Here is a 14,284-nt window from a genome sequence, read left to right on the forward strand (position 1 = left end):
ACTTGAGGCATGGCCATAAGATGGTGACGGTTTGGAGCAAGTAAATTACCTCAGGGACCAGACAATGTGTTAAGCACACTGTTATGAATTTCTTACAAACTATATCAAAGTCCTGCTTAGCCAAATCCTTCCCTCAGGTGGCGTCCTATTGAGATGCATTAAAATGTAAGAGCCCACATTTAGGGGTGAAACGAACATCTCAAAGGAAGATATCAATAATTTCTGACTGCTGATGGTTCGCAGAATTCATGCAGCTGTCACATATGGCTGAAATATGCCTTGCATGGCATATGACAGCTCGCATGTAAAGCTGATTTAAGTGGAAATCCACCTTAAATCAGAATTAACATTTGATGTTTTTAAAGCCTATGAACCAGGCTGCTGTAGTAGAAAAATGTTGTTTTAGGGTGGATTCCTCCTTTACTGTTGGCATAAGAGAGCAGATTGCAACTTTTGACATTTATCTGACATTTAAACCTGGAAGTAAAAACTAACTGACAGCACTTTGCTGCACAAATACATCTTTACAGAACAGACTATGGATATTTTTTTAACCAGTGACATCTGAAGTCTTACAAATAGCTGGTTAAGCAAATTTTACAGCATCCTGTAGTTTTATCGTGTACCTTTCATGTAGTTTGAGCTCCTTTGTGCTAAGATCCTTCAAACAGTTTCGCACCAGTGAAGCTCACAAAAATTTGCAGTGAGGTATCATTTATGAAGCCTTTATAAGTTTTAACAGCTTTATAAAAATTTTAAACCTGCATTTATTCTTCTCCTTCTTTTGCTTGCTCCTTTTAGGTGTACACATAAACCCGTTATTAATGTGTTATAAATCTTTTTATAACAGGTTTTTCTTCTGCCTACACTTCCTTGGCTACACTTGTTTAAAAAAAATAATATTTATAGTATTGGTGACTAAATTATTAGCAAATATAAACCAAAAGCACAAATGAGAGGATACTTTTCACAACCTGGCAACCCCAAACTACATCTTATCAATGTCTCCTAATTCGGTTATTCAATAAATCTGTTTTGAGCTTTAATAAAGCTATGCAGTGTCTTAATTGGTCATCATCTCATGATAAGTTGAAAACAAAGTGTGATTTTAGAGGATCAACGGTTGGGGCGATTTTAAAGTGACACATTAAAAGTAAATAGCACCATTTTTTAGTACTGCTTGTTCAGATTTATAATTTCATGAAATCTGCGAGGTGATTTTCAAGCTTGTTGTCTTAAAACCTTCCTGATTGCCACATTTTTTGCATATTTTGAAGCAGCATCGAGCTCTGTGGCTGCCACAGCTTGATGTAAACAAGGTTAACAGTGTGACTACACCACTCACTCCTGTAGCCACTCTTGTAGTTTAGCATGGCTCCAGTGAAGCCCAGCAGGACTCCCCCTTTCCCTCATGACTGTGTGTAAAGCCGTGGGAGAGAACTGGGAACATTAATCCCTTCAAAGGAACAGATCTAATTCAAAATCTGCCGCTCCAAACTAGTTGAGAGGACAGTGATTGTTTCTGCAGGGAAGCCAGATAAAGATCAGAGAGTTGAACTACAACTTCCATTTTTTTCCAGCTCGGCAAAACATTTAAAAAGAAGTTCCGGATGTTATCTTATGAAAACTGCATACTTTTGCCTTCATTAAATGCTCTGAAACAAAAAGGATGCAGTATTACAGGATGTGTTAGCTCAGGTTTCTTTTTTTTTTCTTTTCGAGAAGCTGCAGTGGATGGGATCATTAGTTTCTTTCTGGTTTTCGGGACCTGTTCAGTCATAAAGACATAAGAAGAAAACATAATTGAGATGTCCACATTTTAAGTGCTACCTTTGTCACCTCACTTATCTAACAAGTTAAAAACGTTCATTTAAATTACCTGCTGGGAGTTTTTTTTTTTTTTTTTTTCCTTCAGGCTTTTAGTTTGGGTTGGGAAAGAATGAACTGGATTGAGGTTCTGATAAAACAACTGATTGAAATGAGTGAAGGGGAAATAAGTATTTAAATAATTCAGAGAGGGCATAATTAAGTGTTTCAGTTCAAAGGCACAACAAAGATTTTTTTTTTTTTTTTTTTTTTTTGTAATTTAAGCTTGAAATGTAAAAGAGACGCAGATTCTTCAGAGATGAGAACTTTGTGTTGAGTCACTTGATTTGGTCTCTTTCCTCCATCAAACAGTGAGGCAACGCTCTTGGAGATCTCCAGAGATAACAATGTCACATTGTCACATAGGGTTCTGCTACAAATCCTTAATTACAAAAAAGAGGATCAGATGACTACAGCATCCAATACTGGGGTCTCCAGGCGGCATGGGGGTCTTTGATCAAGAAAATCCAATTATTTGTGTATATACATTTCCCACATAGTGATTACTTCATTAATTGTCCCGCCTTTATCTCCTCCCTTCCCAGCCCCCCTAATAATCAGCTCCTTTATCCAGACCAACAAACACACCATAGGAGCTTTGTGGATTCAAAGGATTTGCTTTCCCCTCTCAAAGAGCCGCTATTCTTTGATGATTGGGCAGCGGCAAACTTCAAAGTAATAAATCTTATTTCTGACTGGCTGGCGGCCCACCAAAGTCCTTATCAAATTCTAAGAAGTGATCCCTCACTCTTCAGATAGACCAAGGATATATCGGAGAGAGGAAGCACTGGAGAGTGACGCCCTGCTCGACAAGATATATTTTTTGTGTACCGCGAATGAGCATATTTGTCTAAATTAGTGCTTTTATTTTTTATTCGTCTTTATCGAGCGGAGGAGGACGTTTACCATGGCAGCAGTGGCTGTACTGCGGAATGAAACACTTCAGGCTTTTCTTCAGGTTTGTGCGCAAGTTTCTCTTCACTTTTCACCACTTTTAAGAACTTGTGAAGTTGCTAAATCCAGTTTATGCTCAAAATACGTGTCTTCTCATTTCCGACGCTAATTGTTTGGGGGCTTAATGAGTCCTGCTGCAACATGCCACCAACTTTTGTGTCGCATCATCACGATTGACTTCATCATTTAGATTCAGATTTCAGACCGACCATTTCGTCATAATTAAAAGTGGCATAAATGTGTCATAAATGTGTTAAACTGAGATCATAACGTTAAAAAAATGTGTGTCTCGGTTATCCAGGATCGCACTCCAAACTCTTCCCCAGAGAACTGTAAGCACTCTCCGCTGGCTCTCCTGGCTGCCACTTGCAACAGGATCGGGCATAACCACGGATCAAATCCCGCTGATTTCCTCCAGGTCCCCTACGATCCCACGCTGGGTTCTCCTTCGCGTTTATTTCACCCGTGGACTAACGAGGGAAACCCTCAGAGCAGCCTGGCCAACAACTCTACTTTCGGACTATCCTCCAAGCCCCAGCTCTCTGCGCACATCCAGAGCCCCTTCAGCTCCCACCACGAACTGCCCCTCACCCCTCCGGCGGACCCCTCGTACCCCTATGACTTCTCCCCCGTGAAGATGCTGCCTTGCTCCATGCAGTCCACCTGCCCTCCAACCTACGTCCCCGCCGTCAGCTACGCGGCTCCAGCGCCCATTCCGCCCGCGATGCCAAGTTTTGTCACGGGACCCTCCGGCCTTGTGCACCAGCAGCAGAGACAGTTGTCCCCAAACCCTGGAGAGGATATTCCGTGGTGGAGCCTCCAGCAGGGGAACCACGTAAGCCACTCTTCCTCACTCGGTCCTCACCGCTTCCAGCTGCAGAGAGGCTTGGTTCTGGGACACACGGACTTTGCGCAATACCAGACGCAAATCGCCGCTCTGCTGCACACAAAGTCCCCCCTCGCGACTGCGCGGCGGTGCAGGAGGTGCAGGTGTCCGAACTGCCAGTCCTCCACGTCCAGCGACGAGCCCGGGAAGAAGAAGCAGCACATTTGCCACATACCGGGTTGCGGGAAAGTTTATGGGAAAACTTCTCACCTCAAAGCGCACCTGAGGTGGCACTCGGGGGAGCGGCCGTTTGTGTGCAACTGGCTGTTCTGTGGCAAGAGTTTCACCAGGTCGGATGAGCTGCAGAGACACCTGAGGACTCACACAGGGGAGAAGCGCTTTGTTTGCCCGGACTGCTGCAAAAGGTTCATGAGGAGTGACCACTTGGCAAAACACGTCAAAACTCACCAGAACAAAAAGAGCAAATGCCACGACAAGACATTAGATCACGTGAAAAGAGAGGACACCAGGATGTTGTAACACACCTTATAGTCATCTTAAACAGTAGACTTTAAAATAGTGCAATACAGTCAGTGCTACACTAGTTACAAGTTCACAGTGAGCTGCATTTTTGTAGGGTACTTGATTAATTTTGTTGGTCGATTTCTTACATCCTGACAATAGTTTCTAACATTGCTGGTCTGTGTAGCACATTTGTGTGTGTGTGTGTATATATATATATATATATATAAAGTTTCATAAGTTAATTTGGGACCATGGAGGAGCTCATAAGTTTGAATTCACTGTCTATATCATATCAAGGAAGACAAGTTTTCAACTTGTGTTTTGATCAATGTCTTCGGTGGAAGATTTCACTCCCCTGTAAATGATATTTAATAGCTTTTGTTGAATGAAAGTGTCTGTTTTTGCTCCATATGGGGTGTTTATAAAAGCATGCTCTCCAGAAGATCTGCTATTGTTAATATGACCTAAATGCTGTGTGAGAATAAAAGTTATGACGTTTTCCTCATCTCAGAACAATTCATTTAATATCCCTCAGTTATATGAGTGATGATGAGGCATCCAGGCGGTATATATATTTTTTATTCATATCACCTGGAATAATGTGTGTGCTTTGTAAAATGTTGCAGACTTAATGTTGTCAAAGTTTCCTGCCAGTAAAATCCAGTCATTAATTTTAGACTATATATTTTTAAATACTCGTTATTCTAAATGTAAATGTTTCCATCTTTTGATTACGGTAAAAAAAGAAAAAGTAGCAGGACAGTGATTTTTTTATGACTATTATTAGTATTATCATTACTTTTGAGGCTGTTCTGAAAATTTGCTGCTGTTTTTTAAAACAAAAGCCCAGAAAATTTTAGGCGAAGAGGCGACAGAATTTGATTTGGCGGGGAGTGAATTTTGAAAATCGCCACAGAAATAATGGAAAAATGTGCAGCCACCTTGTCAAGATGTACCTGTGAGTGCTGAAATTAGGCCACCAACTGGGTAAAAAGATGGATAAATAAATATTAAACATCCGTCTTCGTAAAAGGAATGAAAAGGACCGCTTCAAATATTTAATTAAGCTCCAAATTTCTGTATCAGAAGTGTTTTCCAGACCTGTAACACTGTCATGTTTGGGCTATTGCACATAAGCTCATATTATCATGGTTTCTTATTCTCAGACATTCAATTGCAGGAACGCTCTTCAGTATTTATGCACTCTGATAGGTGGTGGATTTGTTTTGTGCCACTGTGTTGGACATTTCCTGTATTGCAGTGTCATTGTAATTGGAAATGTGACCAATCAACAGAAAAACTCTTACTCTGAACATGTGATAGAATAGGTGACCCCGGGATATGCAGCAGCTGGATTTTTATGGCACTTGTGGCATACTAGATGTCACATTTACCACTGTGGTAATGCCTTGCTCAAAAGCATTTCTCTGTTTTACGACTGCATGCTCATGTGCTGCTTTCTCATCAGTTATTTCAAGTGTTTCACTTTGACTTCCTCCGCCCACGTCATCTCTTGGTTGTTGGGGAGTAAAAGTGTCGACCTTCGGAGAAAAAAAAAATCCTGGGTTTCGAACCTTGAGGCTCTTCCTTTTCATACAACTTATCAACACAACAAAAAGTATTGAACTTTTTACAGATCAGATAGTGATACAGATCCAGTCATCTGATTTACTCATTCAGTAAGTAAAGCAGAGCAGCATCACTGCCTGCCAGCAGTCACTCTGTTTGCCTCTATGTGGGATCTCTGAGAATGTCAGCATGAAAAGGAGGGCTGCCATTCAGAGGAGTTTTCAGAAAGAGTTTTCTGCCTCAACAGCGCCCTCTTTTGTAAGTTGCTGTTATCCATAAAAGCAGGCAAATATTATTCTTAGAATTGTAACAATAACATTTGCTCTCACAGATCTTTTTCCCTGTTTTTCTAACGCTCAGAGTGTAGTCACGGACAATTTAGAAAACACGACCTACTGAGCCAATGTTTCAGTCACTTTGTCGAACTTTATCCACCAGTGCACATGCAGCTTTAGCTCTTGTTTAGTTTACTTAATTATTCTGTTGCAAACTATTTTATGTGTTGATTTAAATTCAAGTATTGTTCCTTCACCAGAATTGAAAATTCAGGATGCAAACATGCCGTCATTCTTTAAACTTTAAATTCTTTAAAAGGACAAACCACAAACGGGCTGAATCCAGGTGGAATAAACTTGAAAAAGTTTATTAAGTGGCAGGAATTCATCCCATTAGTTTTAATGAATAATCACATGAAAAATGCTAAATATAGTATGGTCATCACTACTTGAAATGTTCAGGTATATTCAGTACGCCACCAATAATTGTAAACTGGGCCTTAAATACCCAACAGATGATCACAACTGTTGCAGTTCTATGTTGAATTAAATGTTTTAAAAGTGGTATTTAGACCGGTTTTTGTCACTCCCTTATGACGTGTTGTTCGTGTGAGGCTGTGAGTTTCATTAGCCTGCTTCTAGTTTTCCAAAGAATCTGCAGGATATGAACGTATCACATTCGGCCAAAGAAGAAGAATAAAGTAGAAAAAATATCAAAAGCTACCATATAAAGTGTGATTTGACCACTTGAACTGTAAAAGTCTTTATCCAAATTTCATGATCCTATTATAAAACGAAGCCTATGGATGGATGTGTTGATTGCACCCAACCCGGCTCCTCACAATGGCTGCGATTTGGCTGCTATTCTTCGACTCTGCTGGAGGCCATAACGCTTAACCGTTTGTAGTGAGGATATCATATGTTGTGGCTTAAGTTTATCTTCTGAAAGTTGAATGAAAGATTTATGAAGTTTTTAAATTCCATATCACAAATACCTCCTTAAATATGACTGACAGAAAAGCTTCATTAGCTTTGCTGGGATAGGTATAATCACAGGTTAAATGTTCATTCCCATCATTATACTCAGTGTGATTCCCCTTCTTTAACCCACTTTAAGACTGTCTATAAGTGGTTTATAAATATATAAATTAATCATCCAGACAGAAGGATGTTTTTACCCAGTGATATATATTTTTTTATTCTTAAATGGACTGCTTACTTTAACAAATAGACTAAGACGGTAAGCTAAAGATGTGTGTAAAACCTTTTAAAGTACTGGGTCCAAATAACAAGTAATAGTATAAAATTATAAACAGTATATAGTTACATGGTATAGTTAACCCAATCTCAAGCCAAGTAGGGTACAGTTTTAAACTACTGATTGTTGTTGCAACCATAATGAATGACTGACTATAAAGCAGCCGTTACCATATGAGAACATTAGTGAATTTGCCTTGAAAATATTTATAACTGTGTCTGTTTATTCATTAAGTATTTATTCATAAAAGTCCATTTTCACTCTCAGTGACTATTTCACAGGCAAGATCCACTAAAGCTCCAGATACGTTTTGTAAGTGAAACTTCTGCTGATTATGAGTGCACATGTGACCAGATTTATATTTGTGATTGAATCTTTTTTAGCTTTCTAAAAGTTCACTTACTTAACAGCTCTTGACAAATACATCTGTATCTGCATGTTGTGAGTGGTTACATCTTCGTATGCCGCTCCGCAAATGTGAAGCTGCTGTAACTGCAGCGTTAATACAAAAGCTGGGTAAATGATCAAAGAACATTGCTAATACTTTAGTGTAACATTAGGATATTCAAAGCCATCATAGCAGTTCAGCCAGTGATCCTTCCTCACTCTGCAGACGTTCAGAATAAAATGACTGACGAGCAAAAACCTGATACCAGCAACTCTGCTGCAGTCAGTGGAGGACACACATGTACAGCCGATAATCTTACAGCCTTGGAGCTGATGCTACGTTTTAGTTCAGCAAGAAGAGAAAAGGTTTGTGTAGACATTTTATAGGTACTGAGTCTGTAAGCTGAAATCAAGACAGCTATATTTGTCAATAACGCTGGGTTTCCTAGGCAACCGGATTGGCTGAATTGTCCTTGCATCCAGTCTACAGCTACAGAGTGATGCATGATGAGGGAATCACTTCCTATGTGGATGACCCATTAAGCATAAATTATTTTATAGCTATGATTTAAAACAGTTTTCACAGTCAAATAAAAACATTGTCAACATTTTGAAGATTGATGGCTATTGTTTGTTTTTGTTTGTGTTTTTTTAAGAACAGAGAGTAGTGTGCTTTTAGACAGTGGCCTAAAAAAGCTGGAGCCACCGTGATGTCATCTCTCGGTTTTAGACTCCACAGTTTAAAGCTTTAGATCTAACTATCTGTCTGCTGCCATGTTGGCTTCTTTAAGACAGAAGTTAACTGTCATCTTTCAGGGTCTGTGACCACCCAAGTTTAGTATTTAAGTTTTGTTTATTTTGATATTTTCTGTTATTTATATTTTCATATTCAGGCCTTATTGTCTTTTTTTTTCTTTTGGCTTTTTCATGATATTTCCAGGTTGTGTTTTCTTAGTACTTTTAGTAACTATTTATTCCACGAAGTCATTTTTCCTCTCCTTCTGTGTTTGCATTTATGCGTCCTGTGTTTAATCACTTCCTGTTTTAATTTGTTAACTGCTAATTTAGTGTTTTCTTTAGTTTTGTTTCCCCTTGACTTCTTAGCTAGATTCTGTGCACCTGTGTTTTGTTTTACACAGCTGTGTCCCCTCTCCCCAATAACCTAGTGTGTATCTATTTAAGCCCTTAGTTTTCCTCAGCTCTTCATCACATTGTATCGCTCATACTGTTCTCCTGCTGTCTGGTTTCCCTTGTTTGGATTTATGGACATTTGGTTTCTGCTGCTTACCTGAATATAGATTAGTTTTTTCATTAAGTTTGGCCTCAAGTCTTTATTCTGAGTCAAAATTATTCACCAAATATGCCATTAACTTAGCTACATTATAATCAGTGGGTGGAGCACTAAGTTATCAGCTAACACTCGTTAGCTTGGGTAGCAAACAGTAATCACAAACTGTACTACTAAAGCACAAGTAAATGCTGGAATTTCTCTCACTAAAACAGAAGCAAGCCATAAATTAGCTGGGCTCCCGCATCACACACACAGAGCGAAGAGGTCCAATTTAATCACTCAAAGTAGTGGATGAAGCCTAGCAGACACCAGCTGGCTCCAGATACCAATATTGGGATGTCTGTCAATCAAAACAGCCACACCCTTCAGTCAAATATTCATGTGGATGAGTTATAAATACATCCAGCACACTCAGAGTTCATATAATGGGGGGAAAATATCCATAGAAGGTAAAAATGTTTTGTACCAGGATCTAAACATGACTCTTTTTTTTAATGAGGTAAAGTTTTAACGTTTTACATGGGCGTCTAAAGGGATTGACTCCATGTTTGAGCCAGTGGAGGAACTACCACTTTTGTGTTAGCTTAATTTTTAGCTCGGAAGGTTGCCAAGCTAGTCAGTGCTAGCAAGCTACATCCATCCATCAAGTCCTAAGCAAGAAAAGTTTCACTAACAAAAACAGGAGCATATATGGGCTGTACCACACAGCGGGCCAGATCATTTGTTTGTCAGATAATTTCATCAAGATGCTCCAATAAGAAACCAGCACCCCCCAAACACTGTCAAGAGATCCAGTTTAGCGGCCTCCATTGGAAGAACTGCAGTTTTTGGTGCTTCGGTGCTGGAGACAGAAGACTGCAGAGGTTTGTGTTTTCCTCTTTATTGGTGATGTCTTGCAAAGACTGGAGCCAGTAAAAGGCTTTCTGTCCTGTTTATCATTATCCGCATGAATAACACATTTGTGACTGAGCTTAGCTGCTGTTTGTCATTATTAGATGGAAAATATTAAACCTCCTTATTTTAAATCTGAATGCTAGCCTGCCAGCTGAAACGAGGGGCCTTACCTTGTGGTTTCCTTGCTTGGCTAATTTCTGAATACTTGGCGCTTCCCTTTTTGTGAAAAGCAATAGTTTCACATACTGTGAATTTGCGAGGCTTGGATAAAAGTGAGCAAACAAATCATTGAAAACAAATAGTCAGCAAATTGATTTGTAATTTCCGCCCTTATCCTGAAACTGTCTTCATAGGAATGAAAGATGCTTTCTGACACTTTAATCGCTGAGGAAATGCATCACACGAGAAACTCGATTTCAGCTCTTCTATGCATTCACAGCCGAGTGTCCCTAACTGCGAGAAGGAGATTGTGATTTTCATGTCTCACAGGAGGCCCGTTTAAACCGTATTCAGTGGTTAAAAAACGGACTCGATCAGGCGACGGTAGTAAACCTCATATTGTAGTTTAATCAGGATGACCTCATCCCATTTGTAAAGCAAAACAGTGAGAAAGAGAATCAGAAACACGAAAGAAATATAATCCCTATGTTGTACTTCTCCTACATCGCAGATGTCATTGCTGTATGATTATATGGAGACGCTGAGATTTATTTTCCAGTGTGAAATAATTCCTCTGATTGCTACCAGTCATTTTGAGCCATTTACATTTTTATGAGAAAATTAAAGGATTGTACTTTTGTACGTTTTAATTGGCTCTTAAGGGGGAAAAAAGGCTATTGGGTATTTAAACCATGAAAAATTGTTAAATTGGATTCTAACTTTGACTTCTTGCATCGAGACATATAAAAGTGTTTTGATAAAGAGAAAATTTCATGCTAGTTGTGATTAAAAAGGGGGACTCGTGAATGGAGATTTATGTGTAAGAGGTCAGACAGACTGAGTCTCACGCTGGGCCCCATGTTTTATACATCAGTACACAGTGATTAAAATGTAATTAAAACATGTCATTTTCTTTATAACTAATTCCCTTTTCTCCTTTATTGATTACATAAATATGTTTAAATGCTGATAAGCATTTACTCAGCTGCTCAGTGTATGCCCCAGTAACACAATGCAGTGCAGTGACTGGAACCAGCAGCTCCCCTTGGACATGTTTTATTCCCTAAGGAGTCAGGATCTAACAGTGTTTATATTCTGTCCTTGACCCTGTTTAAATTTGACCCACACTGAGGAATTATTTTTCTGTGAACTTCAACTAAAGAAGTAAAAAGCCGTTTTTATTCCTAACAGCTTAAACAGTTTGTTTGTATTGTTTTCTGTATAGTGACTAAAGATGCCACTCTTATGTCTGTACATTAAATGTGTACACTCATTAGACACTTTATATGTACACCTTGCTTAAAAAAGGGTAGTAGCCCCTTTAGCCTTCAGAACTGCCTTAATTCTTTGTGGCATTGATTCAACAATGTGCTGCAAACATTTAGATTTTGGTCCATGTTGACATGATAGCGTTGCAGATTTGCAATAGATTTATCACGTGCACATTCATGATGTGAATCTCCTTTGCCACCACATCCCAAATACGTTTTGGTTTGAGATTCATTTATTTTTTAACCGTCGAGGCCTTTGAGTACAATGAAGTCATTGTTATGAGCAAGAAAGCAGTTTTAGATGATGACAGGAGTGGGAAACAGTGTGGTCTTCTGCTGCCGTAACCCGTCTGCTCCAAGGTTTGACGTGTGGAGATGCTCTCGGAGATGCTCTTCTGTTGTATTGATGTCAGCTTGAAGCGGTCTGGGCATTCTCCCTGACAGCAACAAGGCATTTATCTTTTTTTGTTTTTTTATTTTTTGCCTTTAACGTTCATTGGCAGGATAGTAGAGCAGACAGGAAAGCGGGAAATGATATGTGGGAAATGGCTTTGGCCAAATGCAAATCTGGGCCTCTGCAGTAGCCAACATGTTTTTTTGGCCCAGAGAACTGCAACTCATTGGATATTTTCACTTTTTCAGGTTATTCCCTGTAAACTCTAGGGATGGTTGCTTGGGAAAATCCAAGTACATCAGCAGTTTCTGAAATACTCAAACCAGCCTTTCTTGATGTTTCCATTTTCAGAGTTTCAGAGTTGATACAAACACCTGAAATATTTATGCTTTTTTAACTTAAATTAGATTAAAATGTACAAAATAAACCTCATGTCCTGTTAAATAAGACTTGAAACCATCGACTCAGACCATGAACTAATCAGAAACGTGTTTATTGATGTTTTAAAGCAAGTTAGCAAGTGTGCCCCTCTCCGATGGTATATTTATTTGTGAAAACAGAGAATATGCCCCCTGCTGGCTGGTATAGTGAATTAGGGCATTTTTGCACTGACTTCCTTTTTCAGATGCAGGCTGAATCTGAGCATCATCCTAAATGAACAAAACTCTACTGGGTGCACTTATGGCGCATGCTTAGTTATCATGTTGTCATGTGGTGTAAAGGTAATCATGAATGACTGAGCAAGCAGCATACAGTAGTATGTAAATTTACAGATATCTATCATTTAATCATTAACAGAAGATGTCTTTAAAGTGGATCTGTTGTTTTTTTCCTTCTTTTTTGTCAGAGATTATTATTGTTATTATTATAAAGATCACAAGTTTCAGATAATGAGGTTAGTGCAGATATAACCAATACCTGTGAGCCACAAGCTTGGGCTTCAGTTTCCCTGATGAGAGCTGATTATCTTTAGCAGTAAGCCCCACCCACAGTCTGTCCAAACCTTCTGTTTTCACAGGACAGCCAATCAGGTCAAAGATGGCTTAAATATAGAGGGCTGCACAAAGGCCTTCTATAAGTTAATTTTTGATTAAGCTGTTCCTCATTGATTCCAAGATAACTACTTAGTATTTTATTTTACATGCTGCATTGTAAACAACTAGCAATTAAATGCTTAATTGAATAATTCTATTTGTGAAAGAAATAAAAGCAGTTTTAAACACTTTCGTTTTGGTTTTGGAGAAGAGGAGAAACTCTGGGATTTGGACTGATAGCTTGAGGTCTTCTAAACATCCTGGCTACGGCCCTGAAAGTTTTATGATTGCTGTTGATGGTGTCATAGTTTCACCTGCTTTAATAAGATCAAACGATGATTTTCACACAGTGCAGTGTTAGCCCATTTTACCCTTAATCCACAGCGCTGAGCTCCAGGTTAAGAGCTGAACGTCACCTTGCTTCGTCTCTCAGCAGGGGTCTGTTCGCTGCAGGCAAAAGAAGAGTTGTTTTTCTGGGTTTAACTGTTAGCAAAAGATGTGACCGTAATGGCAAATGATTAATCTGTGCTGTTTAAATGTAATTTCGTCTCTTGTCTGCATATTGTTATGTGAGAACTTTATAATGTACGACTTGGTAAAGTCATTGATTATAAAGTGGCACTTGAGATCTGTGCAGCCTTGACTCAGAGATGGAAAGACTAAAGTCAGGATCAAAGGAGATTCACTTCCAGCTCCAAGCTCAGGGGGAAGCAACTGGACCCCGCACGGTCTCCTTCTTACTGCCACAAAAACAGAAATGGATAAACAGTTTTCCTCCTTGAAAGCTCCTTCATTCCTCCTTCTCACTTAGCTATATATAGTAGACGCTTGAATTCTGCCCCCTCTTGTGGACAGTTTAAACAGCTTCTGGTGGAGATCAACTTTAACTCTTATTCCTTCTGGTTTTTAATCATTTGTTGTTGTTGTTGTTTTATAATTCCTCCTTTTCAGGTTACACTCTCCCTGTTTAACACTTCAGCAGCTGCTTCTTAGTAAAGACCTCCTGGAAGCAGATAGGTGTATAAAGATGTGACTGAGAAGAAATGCATAAAGCTGGAAGTGAAGTGAAATGATAGCAAATTACTGAATGCTGTACATTTTTTTTAAATAATTATACATTTGCTAAAGCTTGTTTGCTTTTGATATTTGCAAAATATCAATTTTCTTCTGCTTATCCAATTTAGGGTGACAGAGGTGCTGGGGCATATCACAGGACAAGTTTTCAGTCAGTCTCTTGAGGCACCTGTTCTTTTCATTTGGAGCTATATAAATAAATTAAACTGAAATTGAATTGTTTTAGCCCTAACCCAGAGATACAGACAAAGACTCACGTGCATGTCTTTGGTCTTTGAGAGGAAGCCAGAGTGCCCAGAGGGTATCAATGCAGGCACGAGGAGAAAATACAAACTCTACACAGAAAGGACCCCAGCCAATCGGTAGATTCAGAACCAGGAACCTTAAATTATTTGCACATTAGCTATAATTTGTATATAGAAGATTAAAAGTAGCAGCAGCCAAGGCTTCTAAAGCCTTTGTTTTAGCATTTCTGAGTTATGAAACATATCTGGATGAGAGGCTGAA

General features: G+C 39.1%; 1 protein-coding gene across 1 annotated transcript; it reads left to right on the plus strand.

The window, feature by feature from the left end:
- The first annotated feature begins 1,388 nt into the window (after positions 1-1,388).
- Positions 1,389-6,491, plus strand: sp5a (Sp5 transcription factor a). Its single transcript, XM_080902681.1, has 2 exons — positions 1,389-2,824; positions 3,122-6,491. Exons 1-2 carry the CDS (start codon positions 2,774-2,776, stop codon positions 4,184-4,186), a joined length of 1,116 nt encoding a protein of 371 aa, XP_080758807.1. The 5' UTR covers positions 1,389-2,773; the 3' UTR covers positions 4,187-6,491.
- Positions 6,492-14,284: the final 7,793 nt, after the last annotated feature.

The sequence above is a fragment of the Rhamphochromis sp. 'chilingali' genome (assembly GCF_963969265.1).
Source record: "Rhamphochromis sp. 'chilingali' genome assembly, chromosome: 14".
Taxonomy (NCBI): Eukaryota; Metazoa; Chordata; class Actinopteri; order Cichliformes; family Cichlidae; genus Rhamphochromis; species Rhamphochromis sp. 'chilingali'.